Source organism: Macrotis lagotis, chromosome 8, assembly GCF_037893015.1.
Source record: "Macrotis lagotis isolate mMagLag1 chromosome 8, bilby.v1.9.chrom.fasta, whole genome shotgun sequence".
Lineage (NCBI taxonomy): Eukaryota > Metazoa > Chordata > Mammalia > Peramelemorphia > Peramelidae > Macrotis > Macrotis lagotis.
The window spans coordinates 171,940,218-171,967,382 of record NC_133665.1 but is presented as its reverse complement, the minus strand read 5'-3'; the positions used below and the strand labels follow the sequence as shown (position 1 = coordinate 171,967,382).

At 38.5% G+C, this 27,165-nt stretch overlaps 1 protein-coding gene across 2 annotated transcripts in view; it reads left to right on the top strand.

The window, feature by feature from the left end:
• The window catches only part of PTPRG (protein tyrosine phosphatase receptor type G), a 776,178-nt gene that overhangs the window by 564,594 nt on the left and 184,419 nt on the right, over positions 1 to 27,165 (top strand). For both annotated transcript variants that reach the window (XM_074198838.1, XM_074198837.1), the window contains exon 6: positions 18,490 to 18,556. In XM_074198838.1, the coding sequence (XP_074054939.1) occupies positions 18,490 to 18,556 (67 nt within the window). The remainder of the gene's footprint in view (positions 1 to 18,489; positions 18,557 to 27,165) is intronic.

The window sequence follows — 27,165 nt, the reverse complement described above, 5'->3', positions numbered from 1 at the left end:
CTATATGAGTCAGCAGTAACACACAGTAGTCACAGAAAGCTAATGTGAACTTTGGATAGAGTAATGGAAGGGGAATGTCCAGATCCAAAGAGGAGATCCTTCCACGGTACTCTGTGCCAATGAAATGTAACCGGATCATTAGGTCAATTGCTGGGCACCATATTGTAGAAACACATTAGCCTACCTGAATGGAATGAAAGTTATTGGAAGGGTTTCAAAAATCATGACATTAAAAGACTGATTAGAGAAAGTGGACCTGTTTAGCCAGGACAAAAGAAAATGATGGAGTGACAGAGAATGTGATTAATGTCTTTAAGTATCTGAAGGACCATCATTTGGATAAACAATGACATTTGTTCTATTTTTCACCTAGACAGAGCAAGAATCAATGAATGACTGTCATAGTGGGGCAGATTTTTGTCCCTCAAAAAAAATTTTTAATTCAAAGTATAGGTAGCCTTATAAGGTAGCTAATTCCCTGACACTGCACTCATCCAAGCAGAGGGCTCAAGGAGAGTACATTTCAAGAACTCCATAAAACTAACACATATTTTGGGAAGGACATTGAGCTGGAAGCTCCCTTAGGACATCTCTAGTAGCTTAGTGTTGTTCTTTGTGATTCTTAGAGATGCTTCTGGTATCCATTGGCTCTACTCAAGTGACTATTCCACAAGTCTGTTTCCTTTTTGATACAATCCCCTAAACTAAAGGAGGCTGCACAGTTCCTCTCATGTGAGGATTCCCCCAATTATTTTTTTATTTCTATTCTTATCTATTCAACCATCAGAATAGACAACAAAAAAGTGAATCTGTGGGCTCCCTGCATTGCCTCCTCTAACAGGGACCATAGAGAATTGAGAGGAAAAACAAAACAACTGGGAAATTCTATATTTTGCTTCCCTGGAGAGAAGGCTCAGCTTTACCCTGGATTCCCTGCTGAGTTTCAGCATTGGAGTTTGACTACTGAGACTCTCCAAGAGCCCAAAGTATAATACATGTCTAGTTCACGACTTTGCTGAAAGTGATGAATGGAAGAAAAGAAAATGAGTTTGAGTGTTGATCTAATATTAACTTTCCACTAACAGCTAAGCCTGAAAAAGAAAATAATATGTCATTTGTAGATCTGTTCCCTGTTATTATCCTGGTATCTTGGAGTATTAGAGCTATAAAGGATCTTTAAGATCATCTAATCCAACTATTTTTCCCCCAAATATGGAATCCCCGGTTCAGAGAAGTAGTTCACTTGCCTGGGTCACCGAACTAGGGACAAAACTGTAACTTGAAGAAGGGTCTCCTTTATGTCCAGTCCAAAGATCTTACTTCTCTATCATGTGAATCAATCCCAGAAACAGAGGAATAACTTACACTAATTCTAGGAAAGAAGTGAGACCACCAACAAATTTGAGAATATGGCCTAAATATATTACATCTATATCACAGACTAAGTTGAACTGCTGCTTCCTGTATTACTTCTTAAAATTTTTGTTACAAATAACGACTCATTGGGGCGGAGAGAAGGGGAAGGAAACAATCCCAAATAGAGCTTCTAGAAAAACAAAGGAATTAATTATTTTTAATTTTTTAAAAATATAAGAATGTATATTATATATCTATATACTCAGTGTGGGTAAATTGCCTCAAAATTTATAAATCAAATCTCATCAACTTCTTTTTTCATAAGAAATCTCACTCAGGTCCTGTTTACTCTTTTAGAAATAACCTTAAAATAATGGTATCTGACATTGACATAATACTTTAAGATTTGATGTATACTCTTTCATTTTATCCTTCATAACAGTGCTCTGAGGTAGGTACAGTTAATGCCCCTATTTTACAGATGAGTTAATTAAGACTCAGAGAATATAAGTTACTTGCCCAGGGTCATTAAGTTAGCAATTGTCTGATGTGGGATTTTGATCTTTCTGACCTTGAATCTTTGTTCTATCCATTGAGCAATACTTCCTCTCATTGTATTAATGTGATCATGGGCAAATCATCCCACCTTTCTAGGACTCTCTTCATCTATAAAAAGATGGCAACACTGCACTTCATTCAGTCTTATGTGAAGTCATGACATCATTTATTTGATGTCATGATCTTCAATACTGAAAGATAGGAGCAACAAAAGAAAGGCATTGGACTAGATGATTCTTTCATAATAAAGAAATCTGTGAATCTCAGCCTGAATATTTGTTCCATAGAGCCTGAGGAATTGGAAGCAATGAATTATAAGAGTCAGGGAAGGGGGGACTAGAGTTAGGTACATGAACAACACTCAAAAAATGGCAGCTGATACGGTGGGGGAAGAAAGAAGCATAAGGAGACATAAACATAGCAATCTGGCTTTCATCAAGTCCTAGCTAAAATCTCACCTTCTCCAAGAAAACTTGCCCAATCTCATTCCTTCTCCTGTCTTCCCTCTCTGATTAACTCCAAATTTTCCTGTATAAAGTTAAATTAGTAAAGCTTATAACTGCCTTAAGACTTTTAGAACATCTTGTTTATCTTGTTTGTACATAGTTGATGACATTTTCTCCTTAGACTGAATTCTTTGGGCATAGAAACCATTTTTTTTTATCTCCCTTCATATCCTCAGTGCTTAGCTCACAAATCGTCCCTTAATAAATTCTTATTGACCTGGTGCCATTTATGAAAGCATCAGTGTATGGTTACCATACAACATGTAATGGAAACATCAGAGGCAATGAAATGACTTGTCCAAGATCACACTATCAGTAAGCTTCAGAAGTGAGATTTTGACACTGTCCAACTTTAAAACCAGTGCCCTATCTACTGTACTGATAAAGTTGGGATCTAAAGACAGAGAGTTTTTTGCTTTAAGCTAAGCAGGTTTAGACAAGGTGATTTCTCAGGTCCTTTCTAATTCTGATTTCCTATGAGTCCAGAATTCTTTGATAGACCTTCATTGCAAATAACTGATATGATTCAAGTGCCTCATTTGACCTATTACCGTACTTGAAACTGAATAATAATGTTCAATGTTGATATAAGGCTCACTGTATTTGCCCTTTCTCATCTTTTCTCATTATCCAAAGAATTTTTTCTTTAAAGGCTGGTTATCCAGAAGCGAGACCCAGTGACCACTCTGAAGAGTTGACTCATTAAATGGAATGAAACTTCTTTTTTTTCTCTTTGTTTTTCTTTTGCTGAGGATCTAGCTGGTCTACTTATTCTCTTCCTTTTGTTCCCCTCTTTCCCACCTTCCCTTTCATTCCCACTCTGCGTTGTTCTGTTTTGGGCAAAGTGACTGTGCACACCCAAATCATGTTCTAAGTCTAACTCTCAGCACCAAACTAAAATAGATCCATCTGGGTCCTTGCGTAAGGAGTTGATTATTTACAGCTTATTGCCGATGGCGGTTTTCATAAGATAGGCTTCATCCTCATAAAATGTTACCCCCCAGTGGGCCATTTTTCCAGCTGAACTGCTGGAAGGATAGAAAGATCTGGTGCACTGTTGCTTAAGTAAGTAGACTGCATGCCCAATGAAGAAAAATCATATTATTTTCTCAAAGGACAGAAAGTGGGCACCGCAAAGCAAAAATTGCTAGGAATAGACTTTCCCGATTTTCCATTTTGTTCTGCTACAAATAGCACATTCTATCAATCAGGTTTGCTCTAGGAGAAGTTTTTTCCTTTCCTTCCTGCAATTTAATTTTGTCCTCTGTAGCTCCGGTGTTTTGTTTTGTTTTGGTTAAAACACTCTTGAACTTCTCAATTCTTGTTAATAAACATGTTCTCCTTAGAGAAGTGTTCCTCTTCTGCTTATGCTACCTTATTAGAAAAGTGGTGCCTTATTTTATAAATTTATAGTTGTTTTATCTTAAATGATCTTTTGTTTTGGGAAAGCAATTCTACCTGATAGGCCTTAATTTAGAGACAGCCTGAATAATGTTTCCCCAAAAGAAATTTTCTTCATATCGTTTTGTTATAGGACTAAGTCCAAAGTTTCAGAGAGTTAACTCGTTTATATTGAAAGGTACCAATGAGGGGTGTGACTCCCTTCTAGTAGTGAGGAGTATGGAATAGAGTGCTGTGTGAGGTATTACTCAGTATAGGGAATTGATATTTAATCAGTTGGCAGAGACTACAGTACAAGAGCAGGGCTTTCGTGGGCCAGAAAAGAAACAGAGGGTGGAAATACAGAAAATGTTCTGATGTCTAATTAGATTGCATTTAACTTCTCTGCTCTGAATGCAGAACACTTGGCATTAGTGCCAATGCATACACTTGTACCCTGCCTAGGGAAATCTTTCTTTCATTATCAAAGTCTTATATTCTGTGTTCCAATTTATTGGTTTTCTATCTTTGTTTAAACATGAAAGCTACTGCAAACTCTTTGTCCCAGAATTGATTATTGGTATGGGTCTGTGCCATTTGGAGTTCACTTGTTATATTTTCCACTTTTTCTTTTCTTTTTTTTTTAACTTGGAGGTTGTATTCCGTCTATTGCTTTCCCAAACCCAGACACACATCATGGCAGCAGACACTCCAGGACACCGAGTTGGCAGCATTTGCTCCCTAGCACTTTGTTGAATAACCTATTAGGGTATAGTTAGGTAAATGCATCATAACCTTAATGGCTATGGTGATAGTCTTAATGTGTGCTGGGGTACAAATAACAAACTAGCTGCTATTACAGTTAAGTTCATTATTAATTATGTCCCCATAATGTCTGGATGGTTATTTCCCTTCTCTGCACTTCAGCTTTTTCATCTGTAAAATGAGGAAGTGAAACTAGGGGATTTGTAAGTTCCCTTTTGGTTCCAAATCTGAGCCTGTCTGTGTGACCTTGGACAAGTCATTTCCACTCACTGGAACTCACTTTTGTTTTGCTTTCTTTAAAAATGAAGGAGCTGGAATAAATAGGTCTAATACTTGTTAATCAACATGTTCTTCTTAGAAAAGTGTTCCTCTTCTGCGTATGCTTTTCGGGGTCTGAGAATTTCCAAGACTTGTTACTCTTTTATCACATTCCAATGAGGAATCCTTCCCTGTTTACCTTCTTTGGAGCTTCTTCCTTCTTAAATTATTATTTTTTTTGCAGTTGTCTTTTTGCATCAATTGACTGTCAATTACTTGCGGACAGGCGCTATTTTTTATTTCCATCTTTGGATGCAGTGTCTAGCACAGTCATGTTTGTGGTAGCTCCTTAACATTAAATGCATGAATGGTTCTATATTCCAGATAAAACAGGCTTTCTTTTTTTTGTATAATGTATCCCTGTGGTCATCTGGTGAATCCCTTGAACCCTTTTCAGAATCATGTTTTTCAAGGTGTAAAATAAAAGTTATTGTTTTTGTTGTTCAGTTCTTTCACTTTTGTATGACTCTTCATGATCTCGTTTGGGGTTTTCATGGCAAAGATACTAGAGTGGTTTTACATTCATTCCTTAGCTCATAAAAACTGAGAAAACCAGGGTTAAGGTCACACAGCTAGTAAATGTCTAAAGCCATATTTGACTTCTTGAAGATTACTCCCAAGTCCCAGTATTCTTTCCATTGTGCCCAAAATAAAATATATAGGCTTGCAAAGGAAACCAATTGTACTTTTTTCTGTTGTCTTCTATTTGTATCCCTAATCATTCGTACAGTGCCTAGGAGTAGGTTCTTAATAAATGCAGGTTGGTTGACTACCTGCTAAGTGTGTTGGTGAGGTAACCACAAGACAACTTGATGAACCCTCCTCTCAAGGAGTTTATAGTCTAATGGGAGAAGATAAATCATAAGGGAGACCTGGGAACTGGGAGGTGAGAGGAGGCAAGGAATCAAGGCTACTGTTGAGCTGTCCAAGGTTCTGAGAGTGAACTGAACTTGACTGTGATCTTGGGCAGAGACTCACCATTCTGGAGGCATGCTGGGTCTCCATTCATTCATGTATTCTTTTAATTAGCAACATTCATTAAGGACTTCCTTTATTTGGGTACTAGGTATTAGGTACTACCTGCAAAAAAGGCAAAAAAATTCAAAAACTTTCTTTTGGATAAAGATGGAATTGCGGGGGTTGGGGTGGGGGGAGACAACAGGTACACAGTTAAGCAAGTATAAATCCTACACAAAATCCATACAATATATAGTATATGTAATTGTTCACAAGAACAGATGCCAAAATCTGAAATAGTTTAGAGAGAAATTTATTACTCCATTTGGGGAGAGAAGAGTGATTTGCAAAGGGAGTGGCTCTTTTTATCCAGGTTCTGAAAGATTTTCATTATGTAGGATTTTGACAAAGATTTTCCACCGAGGAGCCCCAGGCAACAGCCAAGCAATTTTGTTGAAAGCAAGGTAGATAGAGATAGGTAGAAGTAACTGTAGTGGACCCCTCAGAATGCTTTGAATGGATGTGGGCCTTAGAAAATCAAAAATACTTTGTAGACCTCTCTGGCTATTAACTAGAGAGTTCCTTGAGTCAAGGACAGACTGAGTTTACCAACTTTTAATAAATAAGTATGGATTTTTAAATAATATGATAATTTTTCTTGAACAGTATAATGTATCATTTTCTCCACATTGCAATCAGAATTAGGGAGACGCTTGCATCTTGAAAAGAAAGGTCAGGGCAGCTAGGTGGCAGTGGATAGCACACTGGTCCCTGAGTCAGGAGGACTTGAGTTCAAATCCGGTTTCAGACACATAGTGATTGCCTAGTTGTGTGACTTTAGGCAAGTCACTTAACCCCTCGGCCTTGTAAAAAAAAAAGGAAATATTTCAGTAAGGGCCTTAAGTGGAAAGTGATCCTTGATGGGGCAGGAATTCTTAGAGATAGTATTGACAAGATTATTGCCTTCCAGGCATTAGGATTCACTTGTCAGTTTTTTTGTCTGGGGAAATCTTATTCAGTCAAAGGTCGGATGAGGTGATATCTGACATCTCTTCCAACAGGGAAGCCCCTTGATTCTCTGTTTGCTGTTTTCCCTTTAAGAAAGTACGCCATTTATGTTTTGAAAGAATGCTGCTAAGACTTTAATATAAAAAATAGTGTTGATGATTTCATTGGAAAAGCTTCTAGAACCTGGAAAATCCCATTATATGGAAAACATCTTTCCCTGATCAGGGAAGGAGAACTGAAAAGTTACTGTACACCTCTAAGATTCTCAGGGATACCTGAACCTTTTCCTCTCTAGCCACCAACCCTTGTGCTTAGCTGGAGGCAGGACCCTGGTCATCTGCCCTGCTGCCTCAGACCTCTACTCACTGTTTGCCTGGTTTTCTCAGGGATGAATTAGCAAATGAATATTGGCTTGACTACTGTGATTACTTTGACTCAGAACTCCTGTGACTGTGATTCATAGGCTGCCTGGATTGAAGTACCCTTTCCATGAATTCTGGGTAAGAAACCCAGAAAATTTTCATGAATTCTGACTTGTTTCTTACCCCTCAATGTCAACCCCATCCCTCCAGGGCTTCTGTTCCATTCTTTCTTGCCTTCTCCTTGCGCCCTTTGTGCCTTGCTTCTCTTGCTAGCAAACGACCTTCCTGTTAGACCTGGCCCTTCCATAGGAAATCTTCTGGGATCATCTTGTCCTTCCTTTCTCTTTTCTTAATGTCCAAGACCAAAGAACTCTTTGCTTGCTGGATCCCCAGCACCTAGCCAGGGCCTGATACAGAGGAGCTTCTTAGTAGATGTGTATTGATTACATTTCTCAAGCCTCAGTCAATCTCTCTCTCTCTCTCTCTCTCTCTCTCCTTCCTCTTTCTTTTTTCTCCCTCCCTCCCTCTTTCTCTCTAGTTATCTATCTCTTCTTTTCCCTCTCTCTCTCCCTCTTCTCTATTTTTAACTCTCTTCCTCCCTCTTCTTTTCCTTTCTATCCTTCCTTCTTTCTATTTCCCTCTCCCCTTCCTCCCTTTCTCTTTCTCTCTCCCACCCCTCTATCTCTCCCTCCCCTTTCTTCCTCTCTTCCTCCATTTCACCCCTTCTCTCCTCCTCTTTAGCTCTTTCCCTTCCTCCTTCCCTCCCTCTCTCATTCTGCTCTTTCTCTCCAGTTCTCTCTCTTTTTCCCTCACTACTCTCTGTCTCTCTCCTCCCTTCCCCCCTCTCTCTTTCTTTTTCTCCCTCCCTCCCTTTTCCCTTCCTCCCTCTCTTCTTCCCTCTCTTCCCCTTTTTCTCTTGCTCTGTCTCTCCCTCCCTCCCCCCTTTTCTTTCTTCCTCCAAGTACAGGAGCACGGTTAGAACAGAGCTCTTCAGTCCCCTCAAGCCTCAGCATCTTTTGTAAATGGACTGCCCTAAATATCTACCTGCATCCTGGGAAGGAAAGAGGACGAGTTCAAGTTCACATTTCATGTTCCAGCAGAAGTCCCTACTTGGGATGAAAGCAGGAGCTCTGCTTTCTCTTCTAAGCCTTTGCTATTGTGGCGGGGTGGGGGATTGGTCATGATAGTGTTCTTCACAACTGGAAGTTCAAATTGTTCAGGGCCATCAGCTGGCCTTCATGTTCCTGAACCTGAAATCAGCTTCTTTTGCCCCAGGCTTTTCCTGGTCTCTAATATGTATTTTTTTTTTTTAAAAAATCAAAGGTCAGACAATAACTGTATGAAAGAGGACACACTCTAGCAAAAGACTGGGTCAGGTTTTGATGGGGAGAAGCTTTCTTGTTTGTGTTCCTTTTGAGCAGACAGTAGGGACCCTGGTCCTCTGAAGGTGCCATATACTGCTATAAAGATGTCCCCCCGAACTTCCCTGGCTTCTGAGCACACTGCAATGAAGAGGCAAAGACAAGAACACCCCAGGAGGCTACTGTGGAAATTCCATTCCAAAGGTGCCCCATCTTGCCCTCCCCCTCCTGTTTCTCAGTTGCTGGCCTCCAATCCAATATCCTAGGGAGAGCCTGGGGCGAACAGGTCTATCCTCATTTGAGGCTGAGGACACTTGGATGATCCTGAAAATGAGGAATTGCTTGCCTTGACAATGGCCAAACCTGGAACTGGCAGGCAGCACACTGGCCGGGCAGGGCCTTGCCAATGTACCTCTGTGCTGACCTGCTGGGGACTGGTTTTTCCAGTAATGGACTCTTCCTAAGCCAAGCCTGACAATTAGGCTGTAAATACTCTGGGGAAAGAGGAGGGGTCGGAGGGTGATGTGGGAAAATGTTCAGTATTAAGTAGACCAAGAGCACCAGATTTATTTCATCTGTGGCCTTCTCTGGCTATTAATCTAAATCTCCAGAGATGAATAACTCGTGAATTAACTAGTTTCCACTAATGTTATGAATTAGCAGTGAGTAGCCCTCTCCATTGCCCTGCTCCTTTTGAAGGGGGTTAGGAATCTTATTTGCATTTATAATTTTGTTTCCTTTTTATGTTAATCCCCTCCCACTGCTGAGGAATTAGGCATTTTCTCAGTTACTGATGGAAACTGCTCCCTGGAGCCTTTTCCTGTCAAGTGATGGAAAATGGATGATTATCCAATGGCATACCCTTACCCTCTGATAGAAGGAACACTCTTCCCTCCTGTGAGCTCCTTCAGATGAAGTTTTGCATATCTATTAGTTTAACTCTTGGGGTTTGTATCCAAGCAAGCCTCAAGTACCTGAGCGCAAGTGATAAAATTGTAGGCGAACTTCCCCATTCCCAAAATGATTATTTCTCCAATTTGATTAAACTAACTTCATTCATTCATTCACCCAAGTATTTATTAACCTTCAGATCTGGCAGGTAGTATACGAGAGGCTAAGGATGAAGAGTAGAGTCCCTTCTCTTAGAATGCCTACATTTTACTGCTTAATGAATCCCCTGCCCTTCCTCAGCCCAAGTAGATTTATTGTCCATTTTATGGCTTCTCTAGGCACCGATACATTTGATACTATTTGTTGTTGTTTTGGAACAGACTTAAAACATTGGCAATGAGAGTAGAAGACAAAATATTGTTGGCACATCAAAATTCTCCCCTCCAGAAAATGGCATTAAAGCCTTTGTAATAAGAAATGTAATATTTTTAGGGATATTCCAGTAGTGAAATTGGACCAGATGACCTCTATTAGAATGTCATATCATACAATAGAAAGAGCCCTCAGCTTGGATTCATGGCGCCTTGATTTGACATGTGTCCTTGGACAAGTCACTTAATCTTTGGGTTTTAGGTCTCAGTTTCTGGAAGTCACAGTAAAAGAACTCCAGTTAGGCAGTTAGGTGGTTCAGCAGATAGAGTGCTAGCCCTGGAGTTAGGAGGACCCAAGTTCTCAGACACTTATTAATTATCTAGCTATGTGACCTTGGGCACTTAACCACATTTCCTGATTTAAAAAAAAAAGGAATTCCAATCAATCTTTCAATATTGAATATTTATTATCTGCTCTATGCAAGGTTTTGTGCTAGCCTATGGGGAAACAAAGAGACAAGGATTATCTTAGTCTTTACCCTCAAGGAGTTTACAATCTAATAACAATAGCTTTGATGTACGTGGGGATTTAAGATTTTCAAAGCACTGTATTTGTGATACCTCATTTGATCCTCATAACAACAGGGCTTTTATTATCCCTGTTTTAGAAATAAGGAGTTTGTGCCTTACCCAGGGTCATGCTACTAGGAAGCTTAGAGATTCATGCCTTCCATTGCACCATCTACCTGCCAACTTTAGTTCTGCATCTGTTATCTGTCTTGAAGATTGAATCCATTCATTTAGCACCTGAACTGTGTTCTATAGCTTAGACATTCAAATTGAATTGACTCTACAAAAAAGATTAATTTTAATGAGTATGGATGGTGGGCACCATATTTCTGTTTAAGCCAGAACTATCTATGCTGGAGCCAACTAATAGCAGTGAGAGCCAGTTGTTAAATTTTCAGAGTCTGCATTTATAATTCAACAGTTGGTTAACCCTACAGATTAGAGCTTGAGTTATAGTTTTGTTGATTATCTAAACTTGAGAAAGTAATGGAGAAAAGATTAATAGTGTTTAATACCCTTAAAAGTGTGCAGGGTATACTTTTTCCCCCATAGAGGGTCATTTGTTAAACTTTCACTACCACACTGCTCAAGAGCTGAAGTGCAATCTGAAAATACACCCAAAGGAAGAAAGTCTTTATTCTTGGGATATGATTTGATTTCTTGGCAAAAATCTGGCTTGTGGTGAGTCAAAAGGAAGGAATTTTGGGGGCATCTTCAAAATGTCATCCCCCTTTCATCTGTACACATGTCGTATCTCCTGTCATGCCTTCTGCCAAACTGACCAGCATGTTGTTTCCCATATAGAGTACTAGATCTCTTGTCTTAAGACCTTTGCACAGACCATGCCCCATATAAACAATGGAAGAGTTGTAGCCTGAGGTTCTCTCTTTTCTCTCTACCATCTACAGGAATCCCAAGTTTCTTTCAAGTCCCAGCTCAGGATTCCCTCGGGTCCCACTGTTTGTCTCTTTCCTCCCCTGCTTCACTTAAGAGTACAGTTATTCCCCTCCTCAACAAACATAAATCCCCTTCGTTCGTCATGAGAGGACATTGGCTGGTTGTGATGTAGAGCATTCTCAGGGAGCAGCTGGTGATAACAGATTCAAGGCATGCAGGTTGTCTTGGCCTTTCTACTTAGCAGATGGCCAGGACTTGATAGATTGAAGAGTATTAGAATCCAAGACAAGGGCCAAATGGGACAGTGGACAAGAGAAGTAAATTAGAACATGGCCCTGAGTGAAGGCCCATGCAGTACAAGGATGGCGCCTCTGCCACCACTCAACTGTTCCCAGCTCTTTGGCTCTGCCATTGCTGTGCAGGCTTCTTTATGTGTGGACACTTGAGGCTCATTATGAGCTTGGAGGAAAGAGGCTGCCAAGGTGAAATGAGGGCAGTGCCCAGAATCAAGGCATGTTTTGAAGAAAAATATCTGCAAGAATTTATGATTCCATCTCATTTTGCAAGGTATCATTGATGATTTTTTCCTCTCTTAGAATAAAGATAACATCAAAAACAATAACAATTTCATTTGGCATTTGGGCTTTTCACATCAGGAATTTTGTTTTCATGGTGAACTCCCAAGTGTGTAAACTCCTTCCACCTAAGGAGATTGACATCTCATGAGTAACTTTTAATCTGCTTTACATTAATTATCTCATTCACTCCTCATTATGACTTGAGGTATCAGAGTTTTCATTTAACCAATGAAAAAACAGAACAGCAATGTGGATTAGTTGATAGACTATCAGGCTTTCAGAGTCAAGAAAGACCCAAGTTCAGATTCTGAGACCAGTGGATGCAAACTGTATAGGTTTTGGCAAATCACCCGATCTCCCAATGTCTTGATCTTCTATTGTAGAGAAAGATTACACATTGGTAATTCCCTAAACAAATGAAATCATAGGACAACCCCATCTCCAAAATATATATATATATATATATATATATATATATATATATATGTGTGTGTGTGTGTGTGTATAATATATATTTAAACACTTTCTATATGCTACCTCATTTAGTCTTCATAATCCTCCCTAAATATATTAACCTTCTATCTTACTACTAAAGAAAATGAATTTGGGGCAGCTAGGTGGCTCAATGAATAAAGCACCAGCCCTGGAGTCAGGAGTACCTGGGTTCAAATATGGTTTCAGACACTTAATAATTACTTAGCTGTGTGGCCTTGGGCAAGCCACTTAACCCCATTTGCCTTGCAAAACCCTAAAAGAAAACCTAAAAAAAAATAAAGAAAATGGATTTTAGAGAAATGAAGAAATGACTCACCTCAGGTGGGTCTTGAACCCCAGGTTTCTCTCTCTAAATATGGTGTGTATTTTATAATATATCTCACATAAATGCTTATTAAATACTTTGCATTCATTTATTCATTCTGGATATTGTCCATAATTATCATTTTTTCTATTAGAGAAAATATAGGATAGTTTTAATTTAGATTTCCCTTGTGTTTTTTTCCCCCAAAGTTTACTTTCCCATCTGTCTGAACTGTCATGAATAACGGAATGTTTTCTGAGACAAAGGAATTGTTTTGGTTTTGTCATTATATCCCTAGTATCTTTCAATATGTTTGGAAATAAATGTTTGAGAAAGGAAGGAAAAAAGAAAAGGAAGGAAGAAGAAAAGGAAGAAAGGAAGAAAAGGAAGAAAGGAAGAAAAGGAAGGAAGGAAGAAGAGAACAAAGAAAAGGAGTTAGGGAGACAAAGGAGAGAGGAGAGAAGAAAATCTGCAATTTTCACTTTGCAGAATAATCAAAGGGCTAAGATGTAAGTTTTGCAAAGAAAAGAGCAGATGGATTGATGAAGGACCTTTATTCTTCCATCCACTCATTAGGACAGCTCCTCCTTCTCATTCTCTCACTACTTGGTTCTCAGAGTCAATGAATCATCATTCAACAGCTCAAAAAATTTTGTGTGGCTGGTGAGGTGAGGTGGGAAGAGAAATGGGCAGATGTGTGTAGGACTTCTGTTTCCAGAAAAGAGAACAAGAACTCAAGTCCTAGGAAATCAGACTCATACTTAACTCCCACCATTTTAAAGTATATTAAGCAGTTTAGAGACCAAAGCCTTTACCCCACTATGAGAAGGACATTCTCTGTCCTAGACCCTCCATTCCTTGATCCAAACTTAAATTGGTGTATTTCTTCTTCAAATGAGTGTTCCAAGTGAAGAAGCAGAACACCAAGTGGGCAAGTGGTTCTTCCTTGACTGAAAACAATGAGGAATATTTAAAGAGCATCAGAAGTCATTTTTTAAATGCACAGAAGGGAGGAGGGAAGAACCAGATGAGAGAGAAAGAACAGTTTTGTTAGAATTAATATCTTTCTTTTTTGTTAACATTAATAAATATTTCTCTTTTTAAAAGCTGTAGCTAATTCACATTATTATACTTCCCTGAAATATATTTATATCTTAGTTCAAGGTTAAATACCCAGGAAAAATATTTTTTTCGAAGAAAAATGAAACAAGGCATTTTGGTATTCTGTCTCCTGATTCCTTTAAAGCCAGAATGACCAGGGAAGGGGATTTGGCCCAATTCATTGAATCAGATCATGCCCACACAGAGGACATAGATTTCCATAACAGCCTTTTCCTCTCTCTCCGGATGCTGAAAGCCATCCAAATCATCCTCCCCATATATATGAGTCAGAGTTCTTCATTTCAAGTGGCCAATGAATGCTTGATTAAAGCAGTGAATGAAGGATAGAATCCCTGTCCTCCCATGTGCAGGACTAGTAAATCACTGACTAGCCTACCCTTAACATGGCCCCTACTGCAATGTCTTAGTGTCATAGGACTCAGGAATGACAATGGGGTAAAAGTAAGGAAAGTTCATCTCATACATGAAAACAGGCCTCAACTTTTTGGTACTCCTCTCTTCTTCTTCTGCTTACCTATTTTGAACCCCACTCAGTGGAGTGAAATGGCAAATAGGGCCCGGTCCAACTCAGCAGATGGGGCAAATTGGGAAGGTTGGGGGAAGGGGAAGTAATTTTCAACACCTGTTCAGAATTGGGGTCCAGGCAGCTGTACTTGGAGGCGGCTGAGTCGGAATAATCAAGCACGAAGCTCCTCATGCCTGCTGCTGTCCAAAATGGAACCTAGATTAGAATGCATGAGAATGTTTGTCTCTCTATTGTACCAAATAAAAATGTGCCCTTTTTGTTTTCAGTCAAAGTCAATGTGTCCAATTGATGATCCAACTCTTCCAAAGGAACTTTCTTTAGAAAGAGTCATGGTCTGAGCTTATCTCAGACTGAAGAATAAAAGTAGCCAGGGATAGAGTAGACTTACTTTTCTCTTTCCTGGCATAGATGACAGAGGGCTATACTTGCCATCAAGGAGACTGAATTCAAATCCCTTTCTAGCTATGTGATTCCTGGGCACATTCATTTCCCTTCCTGAACCTCAGTTTCCTCATTTGTGAAATAAAGATAAGAAATAAAAAATTGGAGCATCCTTCATGTAGGAATGCTGCAAGAATTAAATGAGAAAATGCATGTAAAGAACAAACTCTTGAGAAGTATGTCTTTGTACCTCACTCCCATCATTGTAATAAGGATAACATGCATGTCAAATCATCATGTGTATGACAACATGTTCCCCTTAGAATACAAAGAACAGCTACTGCCTGATGAACTCTAATAATTGCTATTAGGCATGTGGAATAAGTCTTTGACTTGAAGTCAAAAAGACTTGAGCTCAAATCCTCAGATGCTGGCTAGCTATGTGTGATCCTGGGCAAGTCATTTAACCTGCTCAACAACAAAATGGGCTAATAATATCCTCCCCAAATCTTAAGACTCTATATAAGTGCCAGCTATTGTTTGTTGTGATTCATGTTCTAATCTTAAATTTGATGCAGTTCAGTTAGAAATGAGAAGTCATTGTCTTATTAGGCTTGTTTTATGTTTACTCTGTGGTATCTTCATCCCCTTTGAGCAGGCCTGCTGCATTTTTGTTTTCGTATTATGAGCAACAAACGTAAACACTAAATGCATGTCTATCTTTATTTAAATTAAATAATTGCTTTTTGTAACTGCATAAAAGTATTGGTGATGTAAACTCATATTCTTTAGATTCCTCAAATCATCCTTAGTATGACTCCAGTAGCAGAGAAGATGACAGATGACATCTGCCCCGTCCTGTTTCCCCCATGGGTTGGGTTTTTTTATACTAAGCCTCTATACTTTAAAACCTTTTGATTCCAGATCATTAGGAGATCGAGTATTCAGCATGAAAACCTGCTCAGCAATAAAATGGGTTAATAATATCCTCCCCAGAACCTAAGACTCTATATAAGTGCCATCTATTGTTTGTTGATTCATGTTCTAACAAACAGCTAGATGGTGCAGTGGATAGAGCACCGGCCTTGGAGTCAGGGGGAATTGAGTTCGAATCCGGCCTCAGATACTTAATAATTGCCTAGCTGTGTGACCTTGAGCAACTCACTTATTCCCATTGCCTTAAATAAATAAAAAAAATTTTGAAAAGACAAACAAACAGTTCTTCCATTTTAGTGGAGTAGTGTTTTGTCCAGGAGATTGTGGACAATAGTTTAATTTGAGATGATACTTACGTTCTAGGACAGTTTATTTATTAAATTCTCAAGGATAGTATGGAGTTTGTGTATGTTGTATGGGAATTTGTTGTCTGCTGGCTTCCTTTCTGTGATTTTGCAACTTGATTGTGTCTTTCAAAGTATTCTTTAGGTGAAACATTTTCATAACCTGCAGTTGTCTCAAATGTCTACCATTTCCTTGCCTCATCAGTCCAGACTCTGAATTTTCTCTTGGTTATCATCATCATCATCATCATCATCATCATCATCATCAATCATCCAATCATCTCCTCAATATTCTAGGATGGCTTGCTATTCCAGCTAAAAGGGGTAGATCAGAAGCACTCACTGTGAAATGTATTTTAAACTCATATAGGTTAAAATATAACTAAATGACCAATGATTGGCAGAAGATTTTGTTATTGAGGAATTCTTAGTCATGTACAGATTAACCTAGAAATGCCTTCAAAGGTTCTATCCAAAGCTCAGATCTATGAATTTGTGAAGTCCCATGCTTTTAACAATTCAAACAGTTACTTATTAAGCACCCTCTGTGTACCTAGGCATTGAGATCCAGCCATAAATGAAGAATCAGAATCCCTGCCCTCATGAAGCTTAGAGTTTTGTGGAGGCAGATAAAATAGATACGAAATGAAATTTGGTGCATTGTGTGAAAGGATATGGTGTGCCTGGTAGAACCCATCTGGAGAAGGACAGTCAGGGAAGAGTGAGGTAGAAAACATGCATCTAAGATGTGACTTGAGGATTGGATATGTTTATCTGACCCAGTTGTGGGGGCAGGTCATTAAAGGCACAGGAAAGGAAAGATCTATTAAATGAGCTGGGGAGTGAGTTTCTCAAGAAGAAGCTAGAAAGCATCAAAATCTATTTTCTGGAAAGTGGGGAGATGAAACCTCATGGAGCTATCAGTCAATCATATTTTGTAAACAACTACTTTGTTCAAGAAAATGTGCAAGGTGTTCGGGGAAAAAAATTTGAGTGAAATAGTATTACCCTCAAGGAGCTTAGATTCTCATGGGGGAAATGTGTGTTTATGTGTGTGTGTGTGTAGGATACATACAAAGTGCCAACCAGGTAATTTCACATAGGAAGGTATTAACTTGTGGGCAAAATGGAAAAGATCTTCTGAAGAAGATAACACTTAAATTGAGTCTAAAGGAAAGCCAAGAATTTGAAGAGACAGAATGAAAGGGTGAGGGAATTCCAGGCGTGGGGGTCAGCTATAGCAAAGATGAAGAAATGAAAACTGTTGCTGTCGGTGTGGGAGATTTTTAGCAAGTAAACCAATGTGACTAGACCTTACAGTACATGGAGGGAAGTAATGTGTAAGATGACTGAGAAGCAACTATTTTAGAAGAAAATATCTTTTCTTCAATCCTAGAAATAATAGGGAGCCACTGAAGATCACTTTGGTTTCTGTAGTGGGATTAGATTGGAGTGGAAGGGACTTGAAACAGAAGACTTTTGTAGTAGCCCAGGCAGAGGGTGGCAAGGACCTGAATTAAGGTGATTGCTCTGTGAATAACCAGAAGTGGACATTTACAACTCTTGTGGAAATACAAGCAACAAATTTTCAAACATAAGACATATGAGGGGAATGGGAGTCAAAAAGTCAAGGTTGTGAACTTGGTTGACTGAAAGGTTGGTGGTTCCCTCAAGAATGAAGCAGAAGTTTAAAAGAGGGGCAGCAAGATAATTAATGAGTTCTGATTGGAGTATGACTGAAGGTGATTACAAAAGATCCAGTTTAAACTGTTGAATTGGCAGTTGATGGTAGAGAACTGGAGTCTGGGGAAGAGACTAAGACTGGAAATAGAGAACTGGGATTCATTTGAATAGAGGTAATAATTGTACCCAAGGGAATTGATGATGTCCTTAAGTGATGGGCCATAGAAAGAAAAGAGAAGGCTCAGGACAGAGCCTTGGGGGACATGTGCAGTTGGTGGGCATAAAAGGGATGAAGTAAAAAGATTGAGGAGCTAATAAAATATTCAGCAAATAATGGATTATTCTGATGCCTTTTCAATGACTTTTATCTGACAAGGCTTTAACTATAAAAACATACAAAGCTGAAGAAAAATCCCAGGGGCTTTGTTTAGACTGGGATATTTCTCATGTTATTGTTATTTGTTATTATTATTTTTGTTTCCTTGAGGGCAAGGAAACGCTTTTTTGCTCTTTTTTGTATGTATAATAACAGCAATTTCTCATGTTCTAATGTATTCTGAGAACTTTTTTCTTTGAATTTTGCCTTCCTCTATTTTATTACATCATAAATCTCAAACATTTGGTGAGAGCCATCATATATGTGTACATACATATATATATATATATATATATATATATATATATATGCATATGGAAGAAGTAAGCAGCTTAGTTGATAACATCTCCCCACTCCCCCCACCCTGTCTTTAGAAGATTAAATGGAGATTGTTGAGTCTGATGCCAGAAGAGATTTCACCAATCATGTTTCCTTTCCATGTAGGTCAGTCAGAGGGACAATCCAGCACTGGATCCTATTATCCATGGATTGAAGGGTGTCGTCCATCATGGTAAGTAAGATACTTCAACTTCCTTTGGCTGGAAAAAGGAGGACTGGAATCTCAGCCTGAGGGGATGGGGTCATGCTTCAGAGGACACGGTGGAAGCACAAATTCTTCATTCCGTGGTGTCTAAGAGCATTAGCAGCACAATTTGATTGGTAGAAAGTAGATCCATTTGTTACTCTCCTCTGGGGCTCTGGCTAACAGAAAGCCATTTGTTTCTTTTTAGTCACTGCTCAGGAATGTATTCCTTATCAATTATAGGCCAGGCCCATAGATCATTCCTATTAGTACCAGATACTTCACACCTGATATTTGTCTTAGACTTGTTCTAAAAATACTCTCCTTTCAAGTTTCGGCTCATTTGAAAGTTACTTTATTTGTCTTTGATACTTTGGGAGCTGATATAAATTGAAGCATCAAACTGATCACACAAATTATCTTTTTTCAGCTGATAAGCATCATTAGGGTACTCATATATATGAGGTATTGGTGTCTACATATCTAGGTGGCTCAGTAGATGAAGTGCCAGACCTGAAGTCAGAAAGACCTGAGTTCAAATCCAACCTCAGATACTATTTATATGACCCTGAGCAAGTCACTTAACTGATGTTTGCCTCAATCTCCTCATCTGTAAAAATGGGAATAACAGTAGCACCTAGCTTCCAGGATTGTTGTGAGAATCAAACATTATGAGTAACTGTAAAGTTCTTTGCATATGATTAGCATATAGTATAAGTATATAAATGTTAGCTAGTTCTAGTTCAGTTCTCATGCTATATGATAGGATGGTTCGGGACTGGACTTGTCATTTCCTTAGTATAGGAAACTTCCTAGTATGGAAACTTCCTTCACCACTATAGGTTGACACGTTTATAGTTTTAAAGAGTTGCCAAAACACCAAGAAGTTAAATGATTTGTCCAAGGCCATTCAGCTCATATGTGTCAGAAGTGAGATGTGTCCCCATGTCTTCTCATGTCTTCTTTGGCTCTTTACCCACTATGCCATGTAATTCTGTCAGATTGGTACAAAGCCATATGTGCTGTATATCCACATACAAGTACACACATTGGGCCGCTGGCTGGTTTTCCTCCATCCAACTTCTTATCCCCAGGCTCATTACAGGTAGAGAAGGAAAGATGAATTTATCTTCTCTCTTAGGGTTGAATTTTATTGGAGGAATTTTCTTGCAACTTTATTATCAGTAATGCATCATTAGCGATGACACCAAGATCCTCTAATTTCAAAAGTACCCTTGTGGCAGCCAGCAGTGGGAGTCTGGGCTTAATGTAATGATTTGCAAAGTTTTAATAATCTAATTAGAATTCCAAAGGCATCAACAGCAATGGCAGTTAGGTACCACAATAAATCTCTCTTTCCATCTATACTGCTGTGATAAAACATCACACCTTTTCAGAAGATTGTCTTTAGACATTAGCTAACGCCTTCGAGCTTAACCAACATTTTTTTCCTTCCTTTTTCTGACTGGTAGTCTAAAACCAGTAGACAGTGTTAAATGGAAACAAATAGCATTAGGAATTAATTGCCCTGTTTTCAGAGTCATTTAATGGCAGAGAAAAATTGGGGTTCAATGAAAACAAACTCAGAAACCCTGCATTTGAAGAAATCATTCTAAGTTCTCCTTGATTCTGTAAAATACAGAATTTACCTGGACAGCAAAGCCTATATTCTGAACCAGAAGGTAGGTTGGTTTCTACCCCAATGGAATCACTATATAAGTTTCACTAGAGAACTCAACAGACGTGCAAAACTTTCCTTGGACTACCCTGACCATTAGGGTTTCTTTGCTGGAATCTGAAGTCTTTTTGTCTTTTAAATTTGGAGTCCCCCCCCCCCCCCATTCCCTAAGACACTCATGACATCTATATTGATGCATTGGCCACCATATTGGATTTCCATCTTTTTCCATGTTGAATTCTGACAATAAAGGAATTTTTTCGAGTTTTTTGGTGCCTCATTATCTTGTCATCTTTTTTGGTTTTAAAAAGCTGTTCTGAATTCTTCAGGGAAGAGATCTGATCCTCAGCAACCTGGAAAATTCTGATTATCTCTCTACTAACCCATATTCAATATGAGTGTGTATTGTATATTTACAGAATAAGTCATCAGCAAAATTTATTAAGTACCTACTCTGGTTTTTTTTTTTTTAGGTTTTTGCAAGGCAAGTGGGGTTAAGTGGCTTGCCCAAGGCCACACAGCTAGGTAATTAAGTGTGTGAGGCCAGATTTGAACTCAGGTCCTCCTGATTCCAGGGCTGGTGCTCTATCCACTGTGCCACCTAGTTGCCCCAAGTACCTACTCTTATATTAGGCATGGTATCTGGTGCATAGTCAGTCCTTAGTAAATGCTCTTAAGAGGCTTAGATTCTCCTTCAAAATACAATTAGTTCTTTAACTAGACTCCTTGGGGATGGGGGAAAGGAATAGGAGAATCAGTATGATGCAGCACAAGTAATATCACATCTGGGCCTCAGAAGACCTGAATTCAAAGCTCAATTCTTCCATTAACTACCTTCATGTCCTTGAAAAGTGACTTCTTTTCCCTGGGTCTCAATTTTCTTATCTACCATCACTCAATCAACAAACAGTAGATATTTATTAGGAGCACTGGGGACACAGAAGTAAGACATTTAGTGTTATGTGAAGGACACAAAGCTCAGTTTGGTTGGACCAAAGTGTGTATGGAAAAACACATAAAGAAATATCTAATAAAGCTAGAAAGGTGGGTCGAAATATCTAATAAAGCTAGAGAGATGGGTCGAAGATAAGTTATAAAGGGTTTTAAATACCCAACAAAGGAGTTTGTATTATATATTTTAGGCAACAAAAGCTTCTTAGACAGGGGAGTAACAGAGTCACGTCTGTACTTTAGAAAAGGAACTTTCGCAGCTGTGAGTAAAATTGAGGAGGTTGATCAAAAACATCTCTCTGGTCTCTGCTAACTCTAACTCTGTTCTTCTGTGACTTTGGTCTTTGCCTTTCCATGATCAGCACCCAACAGTGAGGGCTCAGCTGAGATTACATACCATAAATTTGTAATGCTCCCAGTGGTATACTAGAGACAACTCACACAGGTTCCATTGTCAAATTTTAAGTGATAGCATTTATACCTCAGAAATCAGAAGATATAATAAATCAGTTGTGTGTAAAGTTACTTTTGTTTTCTTTTATTTTTTTCCCAGGATGTTGATTGTTCAATGTTTGTGAGCATTCTCCTCATTAGATCTATTCAGCTCTCCTGTCTAAGGAGATTTTCTCCTGTCTAACATGTGAAAAGTAGTGAAGGAAGGGACTGTTTATAGAACTGTGCTATGTACACCACTACAGAGAATGAAACACTCTGCCCTCAAAGGGCTTCCCTTCTAACTGACCACAAACAGAACTAAATCAGATCAATATAGTATTTTATCCTTCGATAGCAATTCAGCAGTTATCCAGTCCAGCCTTCTTATTTTCCAGGATGAGAAAACTAAAGTGCAACTGGAGAGGGAGAAGGTTCAGAAGATCATTTTAGCAAAGCCATATTTGGCAGAGGAATGGAAAGAGGATAGAAAGAATAAAATAAAATTATGAGGATGATCTATAAATAATAGATTCCCAAATATCTGGGAAGAATATAGAAGTAAAAATCAGATATGCAGATTGGAGAGAAATTGTAGGTCCCCAATCATTCATTTGGCATCTTCACCCTTCATAATTTTGGATGCTCTTTCTAAAGTATTTTTGACCTTCTCAAAAGAAATAAATGTTTATATTGTCAAAATATTGTCATCAGAAACAGCAGGAGTTCTCAATGGAATTTGGGAAGAAATCTAGGTTACCTGCTAATTTGATGAAACATAAACAGTTTTGCCCTTCATAGTGTTCCTAGCTTGGTAATGAAGATAGAAAAATTTGTACAGGAAAATCAATACATATTCTATTGCACTTTAGTATTGGCCTGATTTCCTCTGATTGCAATAAATAGTACATTAAAGGGATTTTTTAATTGTTTTTTAAAACGGAAGAACTCCATGAAATCTCTAAATTATGATGCACCCTGGCAATGTGTGAAAGGAGACATGATAAACTGGACTTCCACCATGGTAGGTTCAGTTCTTGGTGATGCTGAGGGAAGTTCAGAAGCTCCTTTTTAGGAGATAGATTATTGTCCATAAGAATAAAGAGAGGGGTGATTGGCAGCCAAATCTAGTTCCATCCAATTTCCATGGTAACTAAAAGGTCTTACAAATCACCATTTATTCCAAGTGAATAACTCTGAACCCCACAGATCAGAGTTTTTAGATATAATGGAAAGAACCACAGTGATATAGGAGAATAGAAAGAACCTTGGATTTGAACCCAGGTCTTCCAATTTCATAAACTGAATGGAAGATAGTTCACTTCACCCTCAATGAGACTCAGCTTCCTCATCTGCCAAATAGGGCTAATAATCCTAGCTAGCTCTGTTTATCTCCAAGAGGTGTAGCCCAGCATAGATGAAGTAAGGAGAAGGAAAGAACTTTGTAGTAAAATGTATATAGTATAACACAAATATAAGGTTTTATTTAATTATTAAAAATATTCTAATAGATTTTATTCCCCTCATTACTTTCTCCTCTGGGAGAGCATCCCTTATAATTGGAAATTATAAAAAAAATGCAATAATAATGATAGCTCCCATTTTAAGTTTTTCAGAGCATGTCATAAAAGTTACCTCATTTGAACTTCACAGCAGCTTGGGAAATAAGTTTTATTTTTATGTCTGTTATACAGATGAAGAAACTGAGGCAGTAAGAGGTTAAGTGAATTGCCCAGCATAATGGAGCTAGGAAGTGCCTGAAGCTGGATATGAACCCAGACCTTCTGGACTCTAGGTTCTATGCTCTAATATTCTAAAAGTTTCAGTAAAATCAATGAACAGATTGAAGAAGTCTTACTGGAGTACATCACATATCTGGACCAAATCTCTGCTAAGGAGCTGGGGGTGGGGGGGCATGTCTTCTCTAGCCCTTCATTGGGACCAAGTCTATTCTCTATCATTTCTCAGTATTCCAGTTCAATTGTTTTGTGATTGTTCTTTCCATTTTTATGTGTTGTTTTCATTGCTCTGCTCTCTTCACCCTCTATTACTTCTCCTGTCTTCCTGTGCTTCCCTGAATGCCTCATATTTGTCATCTCTCACAGCATATTAATAGTCCATTATATCCTTATTAATGGATTGGTTTAGCCATTTCCTCAGTCAATGAATATCTATTCTGATTTTAGTTCTTTGCTATCGTGTGTGTGTGTGTGTGTATAGGTAGGTAGGTAGTGAGAGAAAGGAAAGGGAGGAGAGGGAGAAGGGGACACAGAATGGAAAGGTAACAGAAGGAAAGAAGAGAAAAATAGAAAAAATGAGAGTAAGACAGATAAGGAAAGGGAGGGAGAAAAGATGAAATATCTTTTAAGATATAAGAGAGAAAGGAGAAGAAAGAGAGAGAGAAAGAGAGCACACCCCTTTCTTTTGGTCATTATTCTTTTTGGTACATATGTCTAAAAGTGAAATCGCTGATTCCAAGGAATGAATGCTATTTATTGGATAATTTCAAATTGACCAGATCTTAACTACTGTCTTGCCTGGATTCATTGAGCACTAAAGAATTCTCTTTCTAATTCAGGAAATATTCCTCACCTGCTTCTATACTTGTGTTTTAGGGATTAAAAACAAAACAAAACAAAACAAAACTAGAAGTCTCTGCCTTCTAGGCACTTCCTTTTTGTGTACATACAGTATCTGTATACATATATATATATATATATATATATATATATATATATCTTGTGTGTGTGTATATACACACACAAGATGAATAAGAAATATATACAACATGTAGATTTTGAGTATTTATGAAATAAAGCACTCTTGAAGGGAAGGGAAGTAGGAGATCAGGAAGGTCTTTGAGTGACTGATGTCACTTGACATATATACATGTCAAATACATAGATATATCAAATATGTCAAATATATGTATATATATATATTTAAGCTCCAGTCTGATCTTAACTGCTTTCTATTATTTTTAATACTCCTTTCCCCTCCCCCCAAAAATATTACCTCCATGTTCCATCAACCTAAAAGGGATCTTTTATCCATTGAGTAATGGCTCTTATTTTACATTGGACTCCATTCCCAATATATTTGAGCACTGTGGCCTTTAGCAAATAAACTTGCTATAAAAAAAGAAAAGAAATAAGTTGAAATCTCACCTTGGACACATCCTAGCTGTATGACCTTGGATAAGTCACCTGACAGCTGTATGCCAGCATTGCCTCAACTATAAAGTAAGATAAGAATAATCCTACCTCACAGTGTTTTGTTGTGAGGATCCAGTGATGTCATGTTTGTGAAATACTTTAAAAAGTGCTTGAAACAGAGTAGGTACTTAATAAAACCTTTTCCCTTCTCTTCCCTTTCTCCTTTTATGAAGCTAAGATTCCTAGGCTACGGAATTGAAGAATTAGGAAGTGTATCCCAGGGATGCATGAAGGAATAATTAGCTACTTGTGAGCAGAAGAGACATAGTCAGAATTATGCCTTAAAGAGTTATTTTTAGGAAAACTTTTCAGGATGGATTGGACAAGAGAGAGACTAAAAGCAATTAGGAGAAAATTACAACCATCCAGGAAAAGAGGTAATGAGAGTCTAACCTGGGGTATGGTGGCCCCAGAAATGTTGAGACATGTGGTAGTAGTAGACATGGTGAGACTTGCCAATGGACTGGATAGAGTTGAGGAAGGTGAATGCAGAGACATGAATCTCTCAAAGGTTTTGAATGAGGTAATTAGAAGAAGGGTGGCACCCATTAAATGAAAAAAACTTGGAAAGTTTGCAATTTTAAGAGTGAGAGGGAAGGAAATAAATTCAGATTTTTGCCATATTGAGTCTTAAATGTTGATGAAACATCTACTGTCTAGATGGGGAGAAGTCTAGTAGACCGATGGCAATGTGGGACCAGATTTCAGGAGAGAGTTTAGGGTTCGATATTATATAGAGTTGATGATTGATCCTATGGAAACGGGTGAGATCACCTAGAGAATGTATCAGGGAAAAGAGATAGTCCAGTCTAGTACTGACATTGGTTGTTTAGCCAAGTATTGAGGGAGATCTCTTGGTTGTCAATGAGAAACAGACAGTAGTTTTACATGCAAAGAGGGGGAAAGACATTTCTTCTTAGGATGAATACCCATTCCTATAAAAGATGTCATTGCCCAAAGGTAATGGTGATAATGGCTAAAAATAGAGTAGCACTAAAAAGGGAGGGAAGCATCCTTGACTGGGTTTCCCAGTGGATCCATTCATTGGTTGCCATCAGGCATCACAACAAGAAAACACAGTTAGCAGTGTGACAGTTTTTTTCAACTATTACCATAACTACCCCTGACAAGCTGTTTGCTCTGTGTGCAGAGTAATTGCGAACTGAAGAAAGAGAAGTTGCTGTCTTGGGATTCCATCATTAGCAGGAGACTTGTAAGGCAAATTTTCTATTGGAATGAGAAGAGGAATGAAAAGAGCTTGAGATGGGGTGTCAGCTGAGATGCCAAAAATTGGATAGTTGGCTGCTCTGGGGACATTATTGCGCTGTCTTTCTGTCCTTGGGATGCTCTTCAGTGTCATCACTGCCCACTCCCGTCTGACTTGCCAGACCACAGTGTTTCTTCTGTATGCTGTAAAGGTGATGAAAAACTTTGTGAGGGAAATCTGCCTGGCCCAAGTGGGCAGAAACAGGGAAGTGGTCCCAGATCTGAGCTCTCTGGACCACTCAACCTTTGACATAGTCCGTGGGACAGCAGCATCACTTTAGACTTTCTTCTCACAGTGTTATATTATCCCAAAGTAAAGGTTCTTAAATATTTGTGAATCATGGATCCCTTTGGCAGATTGGTGGAGCCAATGGAACCCCCTTTCTGAATAAGGCTTTTGGATGCATGCAGTTAATTTTGTAGGATCACAAATGACACCAATTATAATAAAACACCATTTGTTATTTTTTAAATTTTTCTTTGGTTTTTGCAAGGCAGTGGGGTTAAGTGACTCGCACAACTATGTGATTATTAAATATCGGTGTTTCAGATTTGAACTCAGGTCCTCCTGAATCTAAGGAAGGTGTTCTATCCACTGCACCAATCTAGCTGCCCCAACACCAATTTTTTAAAGTTCATTAACTACTGGGTTAAAAAACCATGCAGAGGATTGAAATCAGATTGTGATAGTTGTGTTTTAGAGTGGAAAATTTACAAGAGGAAAAAGACCAGGCTCCACCTTCCTTATAGGAAGCCTTTCCTGGTTTCTTCTGATCATTAGCATTCTCCCCTTCTTGATATCATTTTTGGCATGATTTGTATGTACTTCTCTGTATCCAGGTTGTATTTTTCCAATAGAATATAAGCTCTCTGAAGGCAGGAACTGTTTCATTTTTGCTTTGTGTCTTCAGTTCCAGGCTAATAGTAGGGTCTGATAATCACTTGCTGAATAAGTTCAACAATGGAATACAGCAGAATGTGAGTAGAACATTCTGTAGAGTAGAACATAAACTCCCTGAGGATTGAAATTGTATGGTGTTTGTTTTTTCTTTTCC